Source organism: Mobula birostris, chromosome 11 (assembly GCF_030028105.1).
Source record: "Mobula birostris isolate sMobBir1 chromosome 11, sMobBir1.hap1, whole genome shotgun sequence".
Classification (NCBI taxonomy): Eukaryota; Metazoa; Chordata; class Chondrichthyes; order Myliobatiformes; family Myliobatidae; genus Mobula; species Mobula birostris.
The window spans coordinates 89777460-89803260 of NC_092380.1; the positions used below are offsets into that span (position 1 = coordinate 89777460).

At 41.0% G+C, this 25801-nt stretch overlaps 1 protein-coding gene across 4 annotated transcripts in view; it reads left to right on the plus strand.

Moving 5' to 3' along the window:
* The first annotated feature begins 706 nt into the window (after positions 1 to 706).
* ckap5 (cytoskeleton associated protein 5) overlaps positions 707 to 25801 on the plus strand; it is a 97690-nt gene continuing 72595 nt past the window's right edge. For 2 of the 4 annotated variants that reach the window (XM_072272690.1, XM_072272693.1), the window contains exons 1-7: positions 707 to 852; positions 6330 to 6419; positions 20732 to 20925; positions 22398 to 22604; positions 22848 to 23019; positions 23143 to 23272; positions 25475 to 25572. In XM_072272690.1, coding sequence (XP_072128791.1) covers positions 6363 to 6419; positions 20732 to 20925; positions 22398 to 22604; positions 22848 to 23019; positions 23143 to 23272; positions 25475 to 25572 — 858 coding nt within the window. In that variant the 5' untranslated portion in view covers positions 707 to 852; positions 6330 to 6362. Of the gene's footprint in view, positions 853 to 1011; positions 1036 to 6329; positions 6420 to 20731; positions 20926 to 22397; positions 22605 to 22847; positions 23020 to 23142; positions 23273 to 25474; positions 25573 to 25801 lie in introns of those variants that run through there. The other 2 variants (XM_072272691.1, XM_072272692.1) reach the window with 2 other exon arrangements.

Below are 25801 nucleotides of genomic sequence, written 5' to 3' on the forward strand. Positions count from 1 at the left end.
AAAGAATGCATCTTGAGCAACTATTATTGTCTGAAATGTGAAATGGGAACAATATCCATATCGGGGACCCCACTACCCAGGCTATGCATTCTTCTCGCTGCTGCCATCGGGCAGAAGGTACAGGAGCTTCATGACTCACACCACCAGGTTCAGGAAGTTATCAGGCTCTTGAACCAAAGAGATAATTTAACTTGCCCCATCAATTATTATTATTATTTTGTTTTGTGTCTGTAAAATTGTTATCTTTTGCACCCTCATTAAATGCCCCAGTTGATGCTGTCTTTCATTGACTCTATTATAGTTATTATTCCATTATGAATTTATTTAGTTAGCCTGCAAGATAATGAATCTCGGGGTTGTAAACGGTGACATAAATGTGCTTTGTTAATAAATTAACTTTGAACAGTTTTCATTAAATTTACGAAATAGATTTTTTAAGTCTTAAGCCAAACTACTTTTAAATGAGTTCACTTGGGGAATTCAACCCTCACTCTCCAAATATCCGAGTTGGTGCCAATACTCTACCGTCTATGAATATAACATTATTTCGTCTCTCCCGCCTACTTGGAGAAGGAACTCGCATTCCGATACGTCGGTAAAAATGTCAATCCAAACAACTACACCGGCGGTTCTCCGTCAAATTTAAATGTGACCAATTAGGAAGCCGGTTACGAGTCCTGTTAGCGACCAATTGCGTGCAGCCTTGTTTGGAGGGTGCGCGATAAAAATTTCAAATGCGTTTCAGTGCTAACGGTTCGGAGGAACGGTGAAAGGTTTTTCAATCGTCCGGAGGCGCTTGGCAGGTCGGTGCTACCGAGGTGGATGTGATTACGGGATATTCCTGCTAACCGGGTAGGCAGTCCGAGTCACCGGCGCTTGGCTGCGTGCCAATGCATTATATAAGTCAGGCGGCCGTGGAGAAAGGAGAGCTCCATTTTCCCTCCCGGTGCAGCTGGTCGCTGGCTGTGAACACAATGAAGCCTAGACGGGTGGATCAGCTGCCACGGCTGCTGTTTGCCCGATTCGGCCACTTCGGTCGGTATAACCCCTATCGACGGCCTTGTTAGGAACTGGGTTCGTGGATCATGGTATTAATTTGCTATTTGCGCCCTCCGCCTAACGCGCCTTTGGGCGGGGGGGGGGATGAGGAGTAGGAGGAGGGGCTGATAAATGCGAGAAGGCGTCGGTTTTGGGGTGGCTAAGGTTGGAGAAGTGTGTAAGGAGACCCGTTTGGTGATACTCGCTGTTCACTACCTCCATCTCCTCCAAAAAAAACCCCAGACATCACTGGGGAGAATTGGGGGTGGGGTAGGGAGGAGTGCCGGATCCTGGAGGTTGAGGATGATGCTCTTCAATCGCTGAGCGTTGTGGCTTCTTCATTGCTGATGTCTGGCACCGGCCCGGTTAGCCTTGGGCAGCTCTGCAACGTTGGATCACCAAAGAATGGAGGGGCGGCATTGTGGATGGAAAGCGAGGCCTGTTGCAAGGCACCGCCGTGATATTTTGTGGGATGGTATTGATGGTGTTAACCCGATTTTCATCTTCGCGAATGACAGCACTTCTGTCAATACCGAGGGTTCTTTCCCCTTTGCAGGCCCGCGACCTGAGTGTGTTATTGTTTAAAAGGCCAAGATGAAATAACGTTGATGCATGCGGAACTGTTGGCCTGCTCCTTGCTGGTAGTCACGCGTTTTTTTTTGCATTAATTTGAATTCGACCGTCCGTCAGCAAAAAAATTGTAACCGGCTATTTCTTGCCATACCTTTCAAGTGAGCAATGAACTACCTATTGATAGCTAATTTGAAGGCTGGAAAGAAGTGTGACAAAAGCAGTGATTTTTAAATACCTCCGCCCCCCCGTGTTGATCTGATTCGTGTAATACTTTGCGTGTTTCTTAAATTTTAGATTGGGGGATGTTTTTAAGTGTACGGTTAAGTATCGTGAGACATTAGCACATAGTGTCGGACAACAGGTAGTTTTCCTTTGAATCTTTTTGGGGTGGTTCCTTCATTTGGATTTCACTTGAGTAGTGTGATTGGCATGTCATGCTGTTGACAAGCTGGGTGGATGGACAAGGATATGGCAGATACAATTTCTTTGATCCCATACAGCAATTTTAAGCTAGTGTTTAGGTAATATTGATGTTTGTTCCTGTAAAAATAGTTGACAGCCACCATGCAGGTGCAGTAAGCATTATATTTGGGCTTGTATTCCAAGAAAGTTTGAGTGATATATTTTGTAATTATGCAGGGCATTAGTGATGTCCAAAGTGTTATATACAGTTTTGTTCATCTGCAGTAAAATGAATGTCTGCTTTCAAGGAAATGTAGAATGGATTCATTTCATTTGTTTCAGGGATGGTAGATTTTCTGTTTAAGGTGAAATTGAGTAACCAAGGGTGATACTTTCTTGAGCTTGATAAGAATCAAAGGAGATTTCATTAAAACTTGCAGATTTTAAATGGCTCAACAGGCTAGCTTAAGAAAGGTTCCATGTTTTTTGCTGCCTCAGAATAAGAGGACTGAGGATGAGAAGAAATTTCTTCCCACTGCCAATTAAGTGGTGTAGGTAATTCTCTTCTCTGGGATGTAGAAGCACAACAGCTTAATTGATTTCTAGATTTGAGGGAATCGAGGGCTACGAGAATTGTGCAAGAAATGTCATTGAGGTAAAATATAAGCCACAGTCTTGATGAATCTTAGAGCATCAGTGCCAAATGGGCTACTCCTGTTTCTCTTACTGATGAATAAATTTATGATTGAAGCTTTTATCCAACAATGCTTTTCTTTTGTAATGAGGAAATAGTTGTATTATACATACCTTCGCAAAGAATGATTTCTTTTTCAAGGTGTTGGAAAGCATTTTCATAAACTGCTCTGGACTTTCTTGGAATCTTAGAATTATGTACCATAAATGCAGATTAGAAAGTTGAAGTTGGTGTCAAATTGTGGAGAAAGAAAGATTATAAAAATGAAAATGTTATTTTCCAAAATATTCAACTGAATGCTGAATAGGTTAGACTCCCAAGATTGTAAATCTTCAATCTCTGCAAGATTGGTTGGCAGTAATTAACATGTTAAAAAGATGGAATGAGCAAACCATGATGATTAGGCAGATTTAGCCCATATTAATACATTTAAACATGGTAGTTTGTCTGTCACATTTGGCGCATTGAACTAGTGTACTCAAGCCGAGCTCATCAATTTCATCAACTTTGTCTCCATCTTCCACTCTGCCCTTAAGTTCACTTGATCCATTTCTGACACCTCCCTCCCCTTTCTCGATCTCTCTGTCTTCATCTCTGGAGGCAAACTTTTATAAAGCTACCAATTCCCATTATTATCTTGACTATACCTCCTCCCACCCTGTCTCCTGTAAAATTGCTATTCCCTTTTCTTAGTTCCTTGTTTCAACTGCATCTGTTCTCAGGATGTGGCTTTTCTTTCAAGGACATTAATTGCAGATTTTGTTCTTCAAAGAATGAGGTTTCCCTTCCTCTACCATTGATGCTGCTCTTGCCAGCATCTCCTCCATGTCCCAAGCACCCACACTCATCCCATCTTCCCACTGCCTTAACAGTGACAGTTCCTCTTCTCCACACCTACTACCCAATGAGCGTTTGCATACAACACACCATTCTTCGTAATTTCCTCCTTCTCGAAGGGATCCCACCACCAAGCATGTTTTTACATCCCTCCTTCACCACTTTCTCCAGGGTTTCCCCCCTCCGCAATTCTCTTGCCATTTGTCCCTCCTCACTGATCTCACTCTGGCACTTAGCCCTGCCAGTGGCCAAAGTGCTACCTACACCTGCCCATTCAGCTCCTCCCTTCTCTCCATTCAGGGTTCCAAGCAGTCCTTCCAGGTGAGGCAGTACTTCACCTGTAAATCTGCTTGTGTTATCTATCATGTCCAGTGCTCTACGTTGGTGAGACCCATCATAGATTGGGGACAGCTTTGTTGAGCACTTCTCCATCTGCCATAAGCAGAACTTCCCGCTGGACATTCCTGTTCCAAAATGTTGATTAAATGACCTCCTCTTATGCCACGATGAGGCCACCCTTAGCGTGGAGGAGCAACACCTTTTTATTCAGACTGGGTAGCTTCCAACCTAATGATGTGAATATTGATTTCTCCTTCCAGTAAAAGACCCTCCCCACCCTGGCACCTTACTACTTGCATATCACCTCCCCTTGGGTCCCCACTCCTCCCCTTTCTCCACCTGGCTTCATTTATCATCTGGCTATCCTCCTTCCCCTTCCAACCCCCACCTTTTTAATCATTTGTCTTCCCCTTTCCTTTCCAGTCTTGAAGAGTCTCGGCTTGAAATGTCAACTGTTTATTCATTTCCATAGATGCTGCCTGACCAGCTGAGTTTCTCCAACACTTTGTGGGTTGCTTTGGTTATTTTTGTTTTCTTTTGCATAGCTAACCTTTTTGGGAGCTGCTGTTCTCTCAGATTCTATAACTAGTTGCAATATTTGCTTTGTGTTGGATTTTGTATGGAAAATTAAGCTTGTTCATATAATCTGTGAAACCTTTCAGTTTTAAGGTAGATTTCTTTAAGCATCTTAAGCATTTGTTAGTAGGTGAGGCTAATGAATTGTTTATTTTACTCTTTGAAATTTCCATTCTATTATGTTAAACTTAACTTTTTCCTTTGATCTAAATAGGAAGCTATTGTGTATATCAGTTTTATTAAACAACGCAAGAAATGTCTGTTTAAAAATAAAGTTCCAAAGTTCACCACTTGCCATTTTGTCCTCTTTCATCATTCTGTTAGATAAAAATATTGCTAGTGGCCTTTGAGTCATGAATATTAGCATATATACATGTAATTATTGAAGACAAAAAGGCAGCAGTATGTCGGGCAGCAACTGTGGAAAAATAAATGTTTCCAGTCTGACTCTTTGGAGTGCAGTTAGTAAATTTTACTTGCATGAAAGATTGCATAGTTCAGCTTGATTTCAGCTATTGGGAAAATAAATTGAAACAAAGTTATACTGATACACTTATGAAAAAATCAGTTGGAAGATTTTGGTTAATGAACTGTCTATGGACAATTTTAATAATGCAATTTTGTAGCTCTGCTGAAATCTGCATATCTGTAAAACCAATAACTAATGTAATCAATTTCAAGAGGCGGTGCAGAGGAGGTTCACCAGCTTGATTCCAGAGATAAGGGGGTTAGACTTTGAGGAGAGACTGAGTCACCTGTGACTCTGCTTGCTGGAATTCAGAAGGATGAGAGGAGATCCTATAGAAACATATGAAATAAAGAGATAGATACAATAGAGGCAGGAAAGTTGTTTCCACTGGTAGGTGAGACTAGAACTAGGGGACATTGCCTCAAGATTCGGAGGAGTAGATTTAGGATTGAGATGAGGAGGAACTTTTCCCAGAGAGTGGTGAATCTGTGGAATTCTTTGCCCAATGAAGCAGTGGAGGCTTCCTCAGTAAATATATTTAAGATAAGGTTGGAAAAGGAAGGTGAAAAGGCAGGTAGGTGGAGATGAGTCCATGGTCAGATCAGCCATGGTTTACTGAATGATGGAGTGGGCTTGATGGGCCAGATGGCCTACTCCTGCTCCTATTTATGTTCTTGTGAGAGAAGTATTTGGGGAAATTACCTTTTTATTCTCATTTCTGTAATATGACATTTGAGCTGTACGGCTTAAATCTGGCTAGTATTTTAAATTTAGTTATAACTAAACTTAAATAACTATCAATATACAGTATATAACAATGGTGGTTTCTTCAGTGGAGAAAGAAGTCTGAGTAAATTTAAGAAGGCAGTGCAGCTTTGCTGACTCAGGAGTCTTTTAGATAGATGAATCAGCATGGCTGTTAAAATGTTTTGCTGCAGCTCATGCTTCTGTATATAATGTAGATGGACAATCTCTCAAGGGTTCATTTTTTGCAATCTGCTTTTGAATGCAAGAATAATGAGGTTATGTCCTTGGTATCCTCTTAGTATAGATATCCCTTGGAAACTTCAATCACAAGGGCAGGTTCCATTTGTATGCTGTTAACAAAATCTTAGCTCTGTGCAAACACCAGGAAACAGCCATCATTTTCTGTGACTACTAGATGATGGGCAGTTTTTGCCCCTTTTAACTAAACTGTTTATAGTCCTTGTTTAGTATTGAATGTGGAAAGGGAAAGTAATTTAGAAACCACTTTGGCACTTGGTCTTTTGTGCACGGCTGTAGCCTATTCACACAGATCAGAGTATATAAAGATTTTGTGCTGCTGTTGAGTATTTCAGAAATACATTGCCAGTTGAAATTCACTGTTCTTCTGGCTAATGATTTTTTTTGTTTCACCAGGCTTCTGTTGAGTGAGCACAATACACAATAGCCATGGGTGATGAATCTGAGTGGATGAAATTGCCAATTGATCAGAAGTGCGAGCATAAGGTACGTGAAGGATTTTTTAGAATATATTTGAATAGATAAATTTGAATGTAGAATATTAGCAATTGTTGTTTCCATTGTATTTCAGTTGGGTAACCCTGCACAATTTCATTGAAAATGTAAAAGTTGTGTATTCTGGATTATGTGTGTCATGCTTCAGGTGCAACAAGCTTTTGTAATTCATGGATCTTTTCATCAATAGGATTTTCATGTTTCCACATTTGTTATCATTCTAAGTATTGTGTACTGATAATAAGCTGTCTTAATAGAACATAGAAACATAGAGCACAGGAACAGGCCCTTCTGCCCACAATGTTGTGCTGATCCAGCTAAAAATTATATCGAAACGCCCCCCCCAAAAAAAATCCCTCCCACCTACACAATGTCCATATCCTTCCATCCTCATTTTCATGTGCCTATCTAAATATCTCTTAAAAAGCCTCTAATGTATTTCCCTCCACCACCATACCAGGCAACACATTCCAGGCATCCACCACTGAGTTTTTTAAAAAAAAACATACCCCTCACATCACCTCTGAACTTATCTGCTCTCACCTTTAATGCTTGCCCTCAAGTATTAGACACTTCTACCCTGGGGGAAAAAGATACTCCATTTACTCTATCTATGTCTCTCATAATCTTATAAACCTGTCTCAGATCTCCCCTCAGATTCCGCTGCTCTAAAGAAAAAAATACAAGTTTGTCTATCCTCTAATGATAGCACATGCCCTCTAAGCAAGGCAGCATCCTAGCAGAACCTTTTCTCCAAACTCTCCAAAGTCTCAACATCTTTTCTATATTGGGGTGACCACAACTGTATGCAGTACTCCAGATGTGGCCAAACCAGGGTTGTATAAAGTTGCAATATAACCTCTTGGCTTTTGAACTCAGTGCCTCAACTAAAAAGCAACCACTCCATAAGCCATCTTAATCATCTTATCAACCTGTGTAGTCAAACCTGATTGAATTCTTTGAGAATGTGACAAAACAGCAGTGGATGTGGTGTACATGTATTTCAGTAAGACATTTGATAAGGTTCCCCATGGTAGGCTCATTGAGAAAGTCAGGAGACATAGGATCCAGATAAAATTTGCTGTTTGAAAACAGAATTGGCTTGCCCACAGACCATAAGTCATAGGAGCAGAATTAGGCCGTTCAACCCATCGAGTCTGCTCTGGCATTTGATTATGGCTGACCTATTTCCCTTTCAACCCCATTCTTTTGCCTTCATCCCTATAACTTTCATGCCCTAACATTCCAAGAATCTTATCAACCTTCACCTTGAATATTCCCCATGATCTAGCCTCCACAGCTGCCTACGGAAACACATCCTGCTCTCAATACGCCAAGTGAGACCTTACCAGTGCTTCGTAAAGCTTTGGCATTACATCCTGATTTTATTTTCTAGTCCTCTCGAAATAAATGCTAACATTACACTTACCTTACTCACCACTGACTCAACCTAGGAGTTAACCTTTAGGGAATCCTGCACAAGGACTCTCGAGTCGCTTTGCATGTCAGATTTTTGAATTTTCTCCCTGTTTAGAAAATAGTCTGTGCCTTTATTCCTTCTACCGAAGTGCATGGCCATGCACTTCCTGACACTATTCTAATACAGGTTTCCCCCTCCATCCGAAGGTAGAGCGTTCCTGTGAAATGGTTCGTAAGCGGAAATGTCGTAAAGCGAAGAAGCAATTACCATTTATTTATATGGGAAATTTTTGTGAGCATCTGCAGACCCAAAAATAACCTACCAAATCATGCCAAATAACACACAAAACCTAAAATAACAGTAACACATAGTAAAAGCAGGAATGATATGATAAATACACAGCCTATATAAAGTAGAAATACTTTTCCACAATCATTACTGAGCTGTTCTCCGGAGTGAAAATCTCACGCAAACGCTGTTGGCAAAAACACGTGCAAGCGCTCTCCAGTAACCTTTAAGCTATGAAGCTGCCAAATCATATCAAATAACATGTAAAAATACACAGCTGATATAAAGTAGAAATAATGTATGTACAGTGTAGTATCACTTACCGGAATCGGGACAGCGCCGAGCACACTGATGATGGTGTGTTAGACTGAGTCGTTGGAGTTTGGGTGGTACAGTGGCCCCCTCACCTTCCAGGCCGCTGAGCAATACATTGCTGCGAAGAACGCAGGGGTCCAGTGGTAGCCGGGAGGTACACAGAACATCTTTAAGAAAAAAGCTGAAACAAACATGCTAATTAATTAGGTGCCGCCCGTAATTGTCGGCCCAGATCAGTGCCGATTTCCGATTGCGTCGTCTCTGATCTGGGCCTACAATTATGTGTCGGTGGCACCTAATTAATTAGCATGTTTATTTCGGCTTTTTTCTTAAAGATGTGCTGTGTGCCTCCCGGCTACCTTTGCATTCTCCGCTGTTACGTACCCCGTAACTGGGTTGCCAAACCAGCAGAAATGGATCACTCAGTTGGAGTCTGGATTACTAGAACTAAGAAAGTTTTATTAAAGACACAAGCAACACAGTATTCAAAAGGATAATAAATGCAACAGTTCAGCAATGATAAACACACATGTGCACAGAATTAAGATAACAGGATCAATCAAGCGCTATCGTTGTCTAGGGGTAAATGACCAATTTCAAAGTGATGCACAGTTCAGTCCAATTTAGTTCAGTTCGCAGTAATCGTTGCTGTGGCAATGGACAATGTGGGGGGGAAGGAGAGAGAGAACAAGAACGAATGATCATTCAAAACGGCTTCCACACACAGACCTGCGATATTGCTCACAAGCAGCTTTCGGGCGAGTCCTTTGTGATGTCACCTGAGGTCACCGACTGTGACCCCTCCTCCAGATGTGGTCGATGCTCTGCAGTGAACCTGGCACCCAAGCAAGGGTGGACACACACCGGGTTCCCGCTGGTCGTACCTTTCCACCCTGTGGGTCTATGGCTTGGTTCCGCAACCAGCCTTCCAAACGACTCCCGCCGACTTGCCGGGGGGGCACCGCTTCCAGGGTCTCGTTACCTTGTGGTGTCGTGTGTGTTTTGCCTTAGCGAACCTGTCCCTTTTTATCCCCCTGCTGGCGTATCGCCTGTCCATCACACTTCAAACAGTTCAGGATTCAAAGGGGGAGCCGATCTTGACAATACCCAGACTGATGGCTCCTTCATTAACATCTCCAAATGCTGCTTCACTGTGTTCCTTATCTCTCCTTCTCCTGAGGACAGGTGGCAGACCAACTGCTGATGCCACTGGTGCTAGCCCAGGCCAGCTAACATCTTAATTTATGTGTATTCTCGTCACACCGCGAATTGCTATCTGTCCGTGGCCTGGGTGTTGGGGTGGTGGGACACTGGGGTGTCATCTCGTCGCCTGTTTCCATTAGAGCAGGCAGCTCATCTTCTATCTCTGCCCGCCTTGATGTCAAAGGTCGAGATTCGTCGTCTGCTGTGGCTGATGTGGAAGGCTTGTTTGACTGCTGAGCCTCGCGTATTTTTCTATCACACAGTTCTTTAATAAGGACTCTAACCATCCTGCAAATATCTCCTAAACCGACGTACCCTTTCAAAATTAAAGTCGTACTTTGTCATTACTCATTTGGTTTTGATTGTTATCCTTTTTTCTTCCAATTGCATCAGCTCTTCATCTGTCAGTTCTTGGTGACGGGATGCCAAAACCTCTTCAACATCATCTTCGTCAACTTCCACAAGCCAAACTCATGTTGTCCTTACTTCGTTCACCATGATCAAAATGCTTAATTATGTCTAGTTTTATCGTGAATGTAACATCCTTACGACCTCTTTCACACTTTTCCATCTTGCAAACAGCTGCTCACAGGCTCTTGTTTAAGCAATGCTGGTGAGAATCTGGGGGAGAGTGGCTGCTCGGGGCGCGCTGCCTTTTATCGTGCGCTGAATTTTTTTTTCGTAACAGTGAGGTTTCGTGAAGTGAACGTTCGAAAAATGGGGGACACCTGTATTTCGCCCATTCTCTTATTCCAAGTCCTCTAGCAACCTTCCTACTCCCTCAGCACTACCTGCCCCTTCATCTATCTTCGTATAGTCCGTAAACATGGTCACAGATCCATCAATCTTGTAACCCTAGTTATTGATATAATGAACCTTGTGGAACACCACTATCCAATCAGAAAAGGCTCCCTTTATTCCCACTCTTTGTATCCTGCAAATCAGCCAATGCTGTATCCGTTTTAGTATCTTTCCTGTAATACCATGGGTTCTTAAATTGCTAAGCAACCTCGTGTTTCACCTTGTCAAAGACCTTCTGAAAATCCAAGTAAACTACATCCACTGATCCTCCTTTGTCTATCCTGCTTGTAATTTCCTCGAAGACATCCAACAAATTTGTCATGCAAGGTATTCATTTAAGGAAACCATACTAACTTTGGCCTATTTTATCATGTGCCTCCAAGGCTAACTGGCCTATAAGAGTGGAGCGATTTTTGCCTTCTGTTGGTTTTTAAAAGCTAGTATGCTCAACCATAAGCTGCCCTTAAAAGATATATTGCGGGCATTCTACACATTCTCTTTCTTGGGATCCAAAGAAAGCACCTACCTGATTTTCCGAATCCACCTGCATATTAAAATTCCCCCTGCCCCCTATGATCATCAACACAGTGTGGTAGTTGATGGAGCATTTTCTGCCAGGAAGTTGGTAACCAGTGCTGACTGTAGGGATCTGTTTTTAACCCCTGCTTTTTCTAATTTTTTTGCTGTGACTTGGGTGAGGAAGTGGAATGGTGCGTTATTAAGGTTGGTGGTGGTGTGGATTTTCTAGAAGCTTGTTGAGTCCGTTTCAATGGCAAACTTAGTTTCTAAGTCTGGTAAGCCAGACAAACAGGTCTCGGTTACCATGCTGTGTGCTACTAGTGCAGAACAGTCTTATCTGCTCTGATGCACTGGATTTTCCTGAGGACATGCTTTGTGAATCATATGTCTTAGTGCAGGGAACTGAGATGGGGGTTTAAAAGTTCTGCTACACACAGTCCATTTGCAATCAGACCTAGTGGGTTCGTCACAGTTGTCAGGGCAAGGCCTTCTGTACCAACCAGAGGGGTCACCCTAGTCCTGGGCAATGACCTAGCTGGTAGGAAGGTGCTGCCATGCCAGAGGTGGCAGCTATACCCTTGGATCAACCCTGGAATGAGGAACTTGCTCGTGATTTCCCCTCTGTTCCTGCCTGTGTGATAACTCGTGCTCAGTCCCACAGATTTGAAGATGCAGTGAATCTTTCCTACTCCTTTGTGTCACCTCAAACTGGCTCACTTGCAGTGGCTCTGGTAGTGCCAGACTCTGCTGTGAAGCATCTAAAGGAAATTCCATCTAGTGGGGTGCTTGAGTTGCCATCTGCCTGCGGGCAGTTTATTGTAGCTCAGTGCAATAACCTGCCCTTGCTTTGTGTTGGTCTGCGAGGGACGGTGATACAGTCAGCAGCAAAAAGTGCTTACTTTGAGGAAAATGGTTTGCTTATGTCTAAGTGGGTGCCATTTGTGTCGATGATGGCTTGGGCTGCAATACTGTCTTTTAGATTGTGATACCGACAAATTACTGATGGTATGTGCTGCAGTTAGCGCATGACCAACCAGTCTTAGGACGCCTGGGTGTTACTAACACATGTAACTGCATTTTGCCCCATTTCCTTTGGCCTGGAATGAAGTCTGCTGTGGCTATTGCCAAACCAGTCTAGTATTCCAGCACGTAGGTAAACCTAACCAGGTTATTTCCCCTGTCCCTCTTCACTTGGTGCAAATGCTAGTGAATTTCATAGGGCCCTTGTCTAAAACTAAGTTGGGGGACCAGTTTTTGCTGATGATAATGTGTGTGGCCACCTGTTTTCCCTGCTCAGAATTACTGCCCCTGTTTAATTAAAACCTTGATGCTGTTTTCTCCACACCTGGTCTGCCAAGAGTTATACAAGCTGACCTGGGTATGAATTTTTTGTTCTTGAGTGTTTGCACAGGTTATAAACACACTTTCAGTCCATCATATGTCCAGTGCGTGTCACCCTGAGTCATGGCACATTAGAGTGATTTCATCAAATGCTAAGTCTATGTTGCGTGTTCATTGTTTTGAACATAGCAGAGACAGGGACACGGACGTTCCTTTTGTACTATTTGCAGTGCACAAAACCATACAAGAATCCCTAGGATTCAGTCCTGTGTTAGTTTTTGGGTGTACTGTTCGAGGGCCACTTAAACTACTCAGAGCTGCTGCTAGGAGATTACCTGAAGTTCTCATCCAATGTGTTGGATTAGGTTAGTGAATTCGGAGAACGTCTCAACGCTGCTTGTGCGCACGCTAATGAGATGAAGGTGTGTTACGATAGAAAAGTTGTGCCTTGCTTCAGTCCTGGAGACTTGGTTTTGGCATTTCTTCCCTTATCTGGATCAGCCCTCCGAGCTCACTTTTCAGTACTTGGTGTGATCGCTCGCAAACTTTTTGAAACTGACTGTGTAGTTCATGCCCTTCACCATAGGTGATAGACCCGTGTGTGCCACATAAGTGTGCTAAGGCCACTTTATGACTGGGAGCAGCGAATAGGAGTTCTGTCTTTGAAAGTAGGGGCCGCTAACTCCATTGCAGATGCTATCTCCGTGCTAGCTGGCAGCAGGGATGAAGATGGCCTAGTGTTGTGGAACACCCTGGAGCAGTGCACCAGAGTGCAGAATTCTGCGTCAGTGGAGCTCCCTGGTTGATTGTCACATCTGGATCCCCTGCAATAGTCAGATGTGTTACAATTAATTCATGATTACTTGGCTTCGTTTAACGGTGTGCCTACTCGAACAAATGTGTTGGAGCATGACATCATTGTGAATGGTGCTAGGCCTCTTAAGCAGCATGCGTACCTTGTAAACCTCACTAAAAGAGCGTTGATGCAGTAGGGCGTAAGCTACCTGCTCAATCATGGGCTAGCCCATCCTAGCACTACTCCATAGAGATCCTCTGCATCTTGGTGCCAAAGAGTAATGGAGCTGTCCACTTCTGTATAGATCATCAGAAAGTAACTGCTGTTTAAGGAGGATTGCATTGACAGTTGATTCATTAAGTTTGTCAATAAGCTTGACCTGTTAAAAGGTTATTGGCAGGTCTTGCTAACTCCTGGTGCTGCTGAAATCTCTGCCTTAGTTATTTGGAGCATTTCCTCCAGTAGTCTGTCATGGTGCTTGGAATGTGTAACGCACCTGCAACATTCCAATGACTTGTGTCCCTAGTTTTAGAAGTACCTAACTGCAAGGCTTATTTACAGTTGAAGTCAGAAGTTTACATACACTTCAGCCAAAAACTCAGTTTTTCACAATTCCTGACATGTAATCTTAGAAAATATTCCCTGTCTTAGGTCAGTTAGGATCACTACTTTATTTTAAGAATGTGAAATGTCAGAATAATAGTATAGTGATTGATTTCAGCTTTTATTTTTACCTTTCCCAGTGGGTCAGAAGTTTACATGCACTTTATGTCATGTGACTGGCAACAGTGACTATCAATTGAGGCAGGTTTTATAAAAACTATCAAATATTTATTAAACTCTGCTCAACAATAGCGAAAAATATTTAAACGACTAATTTAACCGGAAGTTAACTGCTATACGGCAACTCTGGAACAGTTCTTAGAGTAAATGCGAAAACAGTTCTTAAAGTGGTAAATTTGAACACAGTTCTTAGAATAGTAAATTCGAAAGGCCAAGAGATTTATACAGTCAATTAGGAGAGACTTTCCTGAAGTAAAGAATTCCTCGAAGACGTGACGTTACTGCTGATCCCAGCCGGAACCTGCCTTGTCTGCAGTATTCACAACGACGGAAATAAAACTGTTTAAAGGAACTGACCTTTTCCTCAGGAGAATAGACACTGCGCAATCCTTCATGCTTTAGCAGAGGATATCTCAGATGCAGGTCACTTTTTCTTGAACGAAGATTCAATAATGGTCGATCCTCTCCAAAACTGCCAAACGATACTTGACTCGGCGAATTTCTGTACTTTGGTAAGGTCTTCACTCTCCAATACTACTTGCAATAAAAAGTAGAACTCCATTTTAAAACGAAACTGCGCCATAAGACGAATACGCAGCGTAACAGAGTATCTGAGGAATTAAATAATGAACTGAACTTAAAACTCAACTGGAAAAACTAACTGCGTCACATCAGGGGTCTCCCTTTATATACCTGGTGAGAACATGTCATCACGTGACCTCACATTGGTGGGGAAATTACATCACCCTACCATCACATAACCGTTACCTCATGGTCATAAGACAGTCACAAGATATCCATGAGGTATGTAACAGTTAGTATTTGGTAGCATTGCCTTTAAATTGTTTAACTTGGGTCAAACGATTTGGGTAGCCTTCCACAAGCTTCTCACAATAAGTTGCTGGAATTTTGTTCCATTCCTCCAGACAGAACTGTTGTAACTGAGTCAGGTTTGTAGGCCTCCTTGCTCGCACACGCTTTTTCAGTTCTGCCCACAAATTTTCTATCAGATTGTGTTCAGAAAATGATGTCAAGTCTGGTTCATCCTTGGGAGCAATTTCCAAACGCCTGAAGGTACCACGTTCATCTGTACAAACAATAGTACGCAAGTATAAACACCATGGGACCACGCAGCTGTCATACCCCTCAGGAAGGAGACACATTCTGTCTTCTAGAGATGAGCGTACTTTGGCGCAAAAATTGCAAATCAATCCCAGAACAACAGCAAAGGAGGAAACAGGTAGACAAGTATCTATATCTACAGTAAAACGAGTCCTATATCGACATAATCTAAAAGGTTGCTCAGCAGGGAAGAAGCCACTGCTCCAAAACTGCCATACAAGAGCCAGACTACAGTTTGCAAGTGCACATGGGGACAAAGATGTTACTTTTTGGAGAAAGTCTGGTCTGATGAAACAAAAATTGAACTCTTTGGTCATAATGACTATCGTATTGTTTGGAGGAAAGAGGGTGAGGCTTGCAAGCCAAAGAACACCATCCGAACCATGAAGCATGGGGGTGGCAGCATCATGTTGTGGGGGTGCTTTGCTGCAGGAAGGACTGGTGCACTTCACAAAATGGATGGCATCATGAGGAAGGAAAATTATGTGGCTATATTGAAGCAACATCTCAAGACATCAGCCAGGAAGTTAAAGCTTGGTCGCAAATGGGTCTTCCAAATGGACAGTGACCCCAAGCATACATCAAGTTGTGGCAAAATTGCTTAAAGACAACAAAGTCAAGGTTTTGGAGTGGCCATCACAAATTCCTGACCTCAATCCAACAGAAAATTTGTGGGCAGAACTGAAAAAGCGTGTGTGAGCAAGGAAGCCTACAAACTTGACTCAGTTACACCAGTTCTGTCTGGAGGAATGGAACAAAATTCCAGCAACTTACTGTGAGGAGCTTGTGGAAGGCATCCCAAAACGTTTGACCCAAGTTAAACAATTTAAGGGCAATGTTACCAAATACTAACAAAGTGTATGTAAACTTCTGACCCATTGGGAAAGTGATGAAAGAAATAAAAGCTGAAATAAATCATTCTCTCTACTATTATTCTGACATTTCACATGCTTAAAATAAAGTAGTGATCCTAACTGATCTAAGACGGGGAATGTTTTCTAAGATTAAATGTCAGGAATTGTGGAAAAACTGAGTTTAAATGTATTTGGCTAAGGTGTATGTAAACTGCTGACTTCAACTGTAAATGACCTGGTGGTCTATTCTGCTGACTGGCTGCCACACGTGAGACTTTTCAGCATGTATTCATGTGTTTAGATGAGGCCTCATTGACCCTTAATTTGGCTAAGTGTGACTTTGGGAAAGCTTGGGTCACCTATCTGGGCAAAGTCGCAGGCTGAGGTCAAGTGCGTCCAGTTGATGTGAAATGTCAAGACAATGCATTCCTTCCCTGTGCCCAATGTGAAACGGCAGCTCTGGCGTTTCCTTGATATGGCTGGTTATTATTGATGTTTCTGTCAATTTCTCCAGTCATGCCCCTCTTACTAGCCTGCTGAGCTCTTCCCGTGAGTTTGCGTGGACCCCTGAGTGCCAGGCGTTGCTTGAGCATCTGAAGATGCTGTTATGCCACCCATCTGTTCTCACTGCACCTGATTACAGCAAGCCTTCCAAGCTGGAGGTTGATGCCAGTGCTACAGGTGCAGGCACAATGCTTTTGTAGGAGGATGATTGACCATCCTGTAAGTTACTTTTCTAAGAAGTTTGACAAGCACCAAAGTAACTATTCCACCATACTACAACCACTTGCATTACAACACTTCGAAGTTTACGTAGGTTCTAGCTCTCTCCCAGCAGTAGTATACACAGACTACAATCCCATTGTCTTTCTCTCTTGTATGCAGAACCAACATTTTGTGCACTGACCTAAAATTATAATATTGGTATTACATGCTTGCGTACTGAGTGTCTGTGTTCTCGTTTTCTGCTCTCGCTCTCGCTTCCCAGATGCAGTCGTCTTTAAATTGCGCTCTCCAGATACCGATTGAAGCAGTCCTGACAAGGAGGCAGGTCCAGCAGTGCTCTAAATGGAGACCAACAGTGAATCGGCACACCTAAAGCAAGGAAAGCTGGGTGGGGAGAATCGATAGTTAAAGAATCGTGCTACTTTCTTATTAACAAGCTTGTAATCTTCATGCTCTGACCTCTGTTTTCATATTGTGGATTTTTGGCTTTTGGATTACTCCTTAGACTTGGGGTCCTGGATCACTTCTGTAAATATACTGCGGATAGGACTGTCTGTGTCTGCCTTGTCCTTCTCCCGTCACAAGCAACACACAGCACTGAGGCTGGGCTTGTCTTTATGTTGCTTCCCCGCCACCCCTAGACTAAAGCCATTTATTGTCATATGCACAAGTATGTGTACGCACATGTGCAATGAAAAACTTTGTAACAGCAGCATCACAGGCGCATAACATATAAGCAGCATTCACTAAAAATGATAGATGTAATTAAGTATAAATTACATATTCTTACAAGAAACCACAAGCAGAATGGATAAGTCTTTTTGAATGCGAAGTAATCGTAGTGTTACTTAAATGTAGTGATAAGGGTTTTGGTAGTTGGTTCAACCACCCAATGAGTGAAGGTAAGTGACTGTACTTGAACCTGGTAGTGTAGGACTTCAGGTTCTGTACCTCCTGCCTGAGTGTAGCTGCAAGGAGATGGCATGCCCTAGGTGTTGAGGAATTTTGATGATAGATGCTGCCTATGTCAGGCAGCACCTCATAGATGTTTCCAATGGTGTAGAGTGATGTGCCGTGATATATATAGGGCAGAGTCCATCATGTTGGTACTAGACCATGATGCAACAATCAGAATATTTCACCAGTACATCTGTAGAAGTTTGTTTGTGTGTGCTATAACAAGCTGACCTGTGATAGTAAAGACATTCGCGTGCTTAAGATTGCATCTATATGCTAGGCCCACGACAAATCATTCAATATGTTGAAGCCCAGAAATTTAAAGCTGCTGACTTCACAGCTCGAACTATATTGAGGAAATTTGATGCTCTGAAGGACAAAGCATTCTATATGATTACTATCCAACTTTTTGTACTAAAGATTTGCTATTAATGGCAAGACCGTGTTGATGTATAGATGGATCTTGGGTCCTGTAGTTAGCTGCTCAGGGTAGTAACGAAGGTTTGCTGCATCTGTAGTCTTGCATTTAATTCTGGGTGCCCATTATAGGAAGAATCTGGAGATTTTGGAGGGAATGCAGAAGTTTACCAGAATGCTTCTTGGATTGGAGGCATGTGCTATGAGGAGGGTTTGGACAAATTTGTTTTCTCTGGTGTGGTAGAGGCTGAAGGGCGATGGATTGGAAGTTGATAAAATTGAGAGACATAGATAGTATAAACAGCTGGTATCTTCTGGAGTTGAAATATCTAATACAAGAACGCATGCATCTAAGGCAAGAGGGGATAAGTTCAAAGGAGATGTGCAAGGCAAGTTCTTTTCTGATAAGGGTGGGTGCCTGGAATGTACTGCCAGGTTATGGTAGTGGAGGCAAATATGATTGAGGTTCTTGGGCATATTCAGGTGCAGAGGATTGAGGGAGATTCTTACATAAACAGAGGGGATTAGTTTAGTTTTGCATTTAATTACAATATTCAGAAGTTCAGCACAATATCATGGGCTAAGGGGCCTATTCCTATACTGTTCTGTATTCTTTTGCCATTTGTGCACAGTAGCTGCAGGTGATGTAAGGAATGAATGGCTGCATGTACAATTTCTGAAATGTACCTTAGTATTTTACCTAGGTCACTCTGACAGCTAATTCCTAGCTATAAACTTTGCCAGAAAGTGGGACAAGAAAAGGGTGGCACGTGGTAACACCACACTGAGAGGTTCCCCTTAAAGTTTAACATTGCCCTCACATAGCTCCAAAGACAGTAGAGTCGTGATGTTCTTAAATCCTGAAGTCCTCTTCCCAGTCACTTCAAGGATAGTAGTTCACCACAATTGGGAATGAGTAATGAATGCCATCCTTATCTGTTATACCCTGATACCAAAAAAAGTTAAGTAAAATGGAAATTGGTGCAAGTAATTGATTTCAGGAAGAACTTTAAGGTGTTTATGATAACCTATCATTTTCAAGTTTATTGCCACCTGACTGTACATATATTAGATCAAATGAAACAATGTTCCTCTGGACCATGGTACACCAGTAAACATTGTGCACAGTATTGTTTACTATTTATTCAGTGTTCATACAATGGTGATATAAGTGCTGGGTTGAATTTCGGACTGAATATTTTCCATATCATTGTTGAAGCCTAGGAAGTTGCCATTCAGGTTTTCCAAGAACAATGGTGTCATATTATTCAGCTCCTTCTCAAATATTAAATGGATTCCTTTTTTGAAAGTGCAAATTAAATCTGTTTCTACCATTCTCTTGGGCAACGAATGTAATCTTGCTATATTGATACTTTTCCACATTGAACTGATCCTTGTATTTAAATTTATCTTTATAAACTTTTCAATCTGTGCATTCAGTTACTCTTCAATCTCTTCTGGATGTTTGAAATCTTCAACATGTCTATCAAATTATCTATTAGCCAACCATCTTGTTGCACGAGAACAGTTAAGACATAACTCCATCCATTTTAATTAATCTCTTCATACCCTGAATATTCTAAAATTATTCTGCATCATCTGTCTTTGTTTTTGTAAGCTTTTTGAGCATTGTAACCAGAATTGGATACATTAATTTGGGTGTAGCAAAATTTGCATTTTGAAGAGGTACAACATAAGTTTCATGTTTTTTTTATTCTCCATCTCTCCTATAGATAAGTTGTAATCCTTGCACTTTAATGTTTCTTGTCCTCTCTTGCCACATTAAAAGGTGTACATACCTGGTTTTTCCTGCAACCACTCTGAATTTTTACTTTTAAGAATGAAAGTGGTATTTTATTAGCTACAATAACATACATCTTCCATGTCTGCACACGTTACTAGTCTCTTGGTCAGTTACTATTTTCTTCCATTTTTACTACACCTGTTTTGTCGCTTGCACATTTTGAGTTTGCTGCACTCGTTATTAATACACCTGTATTCTTCAAGGAAGATGTCTGCCATCCCTTATTTCCCTTCTGGTCAACTTTGTGAAATGGCTTGGCAGCACCACCTCAGGGCACTTAAGGTTGGGAAATGTTGATATTGCCACAAACGCATAATTCCGAAGAATGAATAAATATTTTAAAAAATCCACTCGCTGATCCTTTATGTACAATATTCTTTTCTGCAGCCCAAAATATCACTGATCCTTGTCCCTAAGCTAATTTGTACTCGTACAACTACTGATTTCATTCCATGGATTGTTTTGTTGACAGACTATGTGGCTTTTTGACTACAGTGTCAACAACATTTCTATCTTCAGCCCTCTGTATCATTACAAAAATCCAACTGTGTTAGTTGAGCACTATTTTGCGTACTTATTCTGTGCTAACTTACTTTTGGATGGATGATTTAATTTTATTCCTGATTAATACTAGCCACTTTCCGAATACCATGTGATCTGTTCGGCATTGCGTTTGATGCTATCCTACTGCTGAAGGGGATGCAGATTTTAATTCCTCAGGTTTCCTAGCACTTGTGTTGGGCGAGAATAATATACTGCAGCAGCGATGGTCATATAAAACTCGTGATGTTGTATATGGAGACAAATATGGATGAGTTACTGATCCATTACTAAAAGAATATTAAGCTAATAATGAGATTGTGGCTCTGGATTAACAGGTATGATTAAGTGAAATGCAAGGTGTTTTTAATATTGATATAACGCTATTAATGTTGATGGAAAACAAATCCATTACAGGTGTGGAAAGCTAGACTGAATGGCTATGAAGAGGCTGCGAAACTATTTCAGAAGATATCAGATGAAAAGAGCCCGGAATGGTCAAAATATCTAGGATTAATCAAAAAATTTGTAACTGATTCAAATGCAGTAGCTCAACTGAAAGGACTGGAAGCTGCACTTACTTACATAGAAAATGCTCATGTTGCCGGAAAGTAAGTTTTTTTTTGAAACCGATTCTATTGATGCTTATTAATTTAATGTTTTAAATTCTGTTGGCATGGGCTTCCAAATGCACAAGCTGTATGTTGTATAAGGGTTACTTGTGTTTTGGGATCTTTGTAATTTCGTTACATTGCAAGAATTAACTAATTATCTTGACTACATACAGACTTGCCTAATATGAGATCTCCTTTCAGTGTATACACGAATGGTTTGGAATAGTCCAAGTTAATGTGGATGATAATTTGTTGTTTTTTTTTTAAATATATGTGGCTGTTCTATATGTAGAAACTGTTCCATAATATATCCATGAATTTCTTAATTTCTTTAACAAATGTTGAAAATGTATTTTAAGTCCAAATATAGTTAGAATTACTGATCAGATTCAAAACTACAGGTAAATGAACAGCTCTGATTAATGTCCAGCTCAAAAAATAACAATAAACAAAATGTAAGTGTTTCTTACAATTTGAAGCAAGTCTTCGTTTTTGAAGCATGGTCAGACTTGGTTCAAAAAATAGTTATTTATCTTGTTACTGATAGGTTGCGAAGATAAATTAACATGGTTTAAGAATCTTTTGAATGTTACCAATTTTTTTTCTTGTTCATGTGCAAATGCAGAATAATACTTTTCTCGTGCTGATCTGGAGCAGAACTGTGGTATATTTTGGCCATTAAAGTGTTATACGGGTTGAACATCCCTTATCCAAAATGCTTGTGGCTGGAAGTGTTTCAGATTTTGTAATAGTTGCGTTTGTATATTGAGATGCCTTGGGAATGGGACCCAAGTCTGAGCATGAAGTCCATTTGCGTTACACATACAGCTGGTGTGAAGCTCAGTGAACAGTCCACAGTCTGACATAATGGAACTATGCCCTCCATGGACGTTTGGAGTTGAATGATCATCCCAAACATGTTTGTTACTGGGTTCCAGCACTATGATTGGCTTCATGTATGCCATTGATTTCAAACACCTACCGGTTCCACAACTGAGGGAGGGGGTTTAGTTAACAATTTTGTGCACTGAACAATTGCGTTCAATTTTCAGTTCATTGTGATAGATCGTTGCTTATGTCATGATCAGCATACTGTTAAGCCAAGGAAGTTAACTCTGCTGACTAATCCACTCTTTCAATAAATGATCAAGATCTTCATTTTTCACTTAATGCAGTGTTTTTATATTTTTCATTAACTTCTGGTCTTTACCCATATGAGGCCACTTTTCAGAACTGTCTGTGGTGCATAGAGACCTGTGTATTGCCTCAGAACTTTTCCAGTGCCTTGTGGAATTTTCCATTTGTGATGTCATGTCAGTGCTCAAAATATTTATATTTCAGAGGTTTTGGAATTTTGGATAAGGGCTACTCAAACAGTACTCCTTTTTGTAATCATTGCTGATCTATTTTTGGTATTCATTTATACATTTATTAATTATGGGAGTTGTTTTTGCTACTTATCATTTCAGAACGGCTGGAGAAGTGGTATCTGGAGTTGTAAATAAAGTCTTCAACCAACCGAAAGCCAGAGCCAAGGAGCTGGGAATGGAAATATGTCTTATGTATATAGAAATAGAGAAGACTGAGCCTGTGCAAGAGGAACTGCTGAAAGGTCTGGACAACAAAACCCCCAAGGTGGTTGTGGCTTGCATAGAAACTATAAGGAAGGCACTCAGGTAAATCTAGCATGTTATAATTTCTTGAAATTGTAGAAATCATTGTCCCTTAGAAAAGCGAACTATTTTTATAAAAGTAATCAGATGTTCAGGTTTTGTCTTCAAATAACATCTGCACATTTAACCATGAACAAAATGATTCGGGTGTGAAATCTCTGGGAAAAGAGTAAAATTCCTTAGCAAACTAAGCCACATTTTAAAATTTATAAAATTCACTGATAATGAACATTAATTATATTTTAGTGAATTTGGTTCAAAAATAATACAACTCAAGCCAATTGTCAAGGTGTTGCCAAAGTTATTTGAATCGCGAGAAAAGGCAGTTCGAGATGAAGCTAAATTACTGGCTGTGGAAGTATACAAATGGATTCGTGATGCCTTACGACCACCACTGCAAAATATTAATTCTGTGCAGGTATGGTACATTCATAGACATATATTAACTTTGTTGCATCACTTTTGCTGTATCAAATGCTAAGAGAAATATTTGGATTTCTCCTCTTTCTCCCCCCCCCCCCCCCCCAAACCACCACCACAGTTGAAGGAACTTGAAGAAGAATGGGTTAAGTTGCCAACCACAGCCCCAAGACAAACCAGATTCTTGCGCTCTCAACAAGATCTCAAAACCAAGTTTGAGCAGCAGCAAGCAGTGGGTGATGATGAAGAAGGTCAGTAAAACACATTGATTACAAAAAGCACATGGAGTAAATTCATGATATTTGATTTTTACTCATCTCATTTTAGTTGATTTTTCTAGATAGAGCCTAGAAATGGAAGAAGCCATATATTCCTATATGACGTGTCCTTGCCCCTTTATTTATTGCACTTGAAGCCTTAGTATTCTTCTCATGACCTATACTTTCACCTGGCTTTTATAATGTTCAGACTGGCTCCTTTGTCTGACTCGCCAATATTAGTTTGTACAGCTAAGACTCCCAATACCCTGTCAGAGCCCTTCTATTGTGTGCTTAAGTACTGCTTCCCACTTGTCTGGTCTGAGTTAGAACCTCAAGAACACCAAAAAAAGGTGCAGAAATAGGTCCCCTCAAGCCTGTCGTGGCACTTGATATAATCACAGCTGATCCACACTAGTCTCAACTTTTGTGCCAGTTCCCCATTGGTATTGAATTCCTTTAATATCCTTAAATGAATCAGAATCAGGTTTGATTTCACTGGTGTGTATTGTGAGATTTGTGTTTTGCAGCATCAGTACAGTGCAAGACACAATACAAAAACTAAATCACAGTAAGTGTAAAAAGTGAGACAGTGTGGATGGGGTCACTGCCCATTTAGAAGGGAAGAAGCTGTTCCTGAAATGCTGAGTGTCTTCAGGCTCCTGTAGCACCTCAGTAGTAGAAATGAGAAGAGGGCATATTGGGCAAAGGGGGTCCTTATTGACAAATGTTGCCTTTTTGAGATATAGCCGTTTAAAGGTCCTTGATGCTGGGGAGGCTAGTGCCCATTATAGAGCTGGCTGAGTTTACAACTTTCTGTGGCTTTTTCCAATCCTGTATGTAGCCACTCCATACTGGATGGTGATGCAGCCAGATCTCCACAGTACATCTGTAGAAATTTGCAAGGGTCTTTGGTGACATGCCAAGTCTCCTCAAGCTCCTAATGAAATATAGTCATTGTTTTTCCGCCTTTGTAATTGCATCAGTACGTTGGGCCCAGGATAGATCTTCAGAGATGTTGACACCCAAGAACCTGAAACTGCTTACACTTTCCACTGCTGATCCCTCAATGAGCACTGCTGTGTATTTCTTTGACCACCCTTTCTTAAAGTCCACAATCAATTCCCTGGTCTTACTGATGTTGAGTGTAAAGTTGTTGTTGCATCACGACTCAACCAGCTGATCTGTCTCACTCCTGTATGCCTCCTCATCACCATCTGAAATTCTGCCAATAGTTGTGTCGTTGGCAAATTTATAGACACAGTTTGAGTTGTGTCCAGCCACATAGTCGTGGGTATGAGCAGAGAGTTAAGCATGCATTCTTGAGGTGCCCCAGCAAGATGATGTAATTTCAAATCCGCATGGACTGTGGTCTCCCAGTGAGGAAGTGAAGAATCCAGTTGCAGAAGGAGGTACGTAAGGCCCAGGTTTTGGAGCTTGTTGAGAACTAAGGGTATGATTGTGTTGATTGTTGAGCCGTAATATATAAACAGCAGCCTGCTGTAGGGATTGCTGTTGTTCATGTGATCCGAGTAGAGAGCCAGTGAGATCTGCTCTAGACCTATTGTGGCAATAGGCAAATTGCAGCAAGTGGAGGTCTTGGGCAGGATTGATTCTGGTCATGACCAAATTTAAAAAAAAACTTATTTAACTGTAATACCGCAAGTGATTTAGTGTGCATAACCCTCTGAAGAATTGTAGAGATTCACCACTCAAAGTTAAATTCTGTACAGCTCTGTTTTAAATGACTAGCCCTGTATCTTCTAACTATATCTTCTTGTTTGAGTCTTATTAGTGAAAACTAAGCTCCTGTTAGACAAAATTTTCCTTTTATAAATTCTGATCAATTCTATTATTATTTCCTGGGTGCTTTACTGCCATTTCTTTGTTAGCAAATGCCAATGATTCCTACGGATTGGATTTTTGGAAATAATGTTAGCAGTTTAAAAATTCATTTGGAGATTCAGTTCGAAGTGTCTGCATTTGTGAAGAGGAAAATGAAGATACAAAAGAAATATTAATCCCCAGGAACCTCTGCAGTAATTTAGGAAGAAAACGGTGTGATTAAATGAAAATCATTTGTGCAATTGAAGGGACATCGGACTATGCAGAATTGTTTGATCTTGAATTGCATCTCAGCTGCCAAATTTGTACATGTTAAAGGCAAAGAAAATTAAAGTTGTCTTCATCTTGCAGATGAGGAGGAAGCTGAAGCCCCTGTTGTGGATGCTTATGAACTTTTAGAACCTGTTGAAATTCTTTTAAAGCTTCCAAAAGATTTCTATGATAAAATTGTAAGTACTTAAACTACTGTGTGGTTCTGTATTAGGAAATTCATTTTGTTTTGTTTGAGAATAAATGAAGGAATTCTGTTCCCTTCTGCTTCATTTTCTCTTTTCTGTTAGTCTCATTTATTCAATTCACTGTTTTTAATAACTTGGTTCAATTTAGTGCACCATCTTTGAAATCCCTTGTATATTGATAAAAAAATAATTTGGAAACTGAAATACTCTTTTTTTTTTA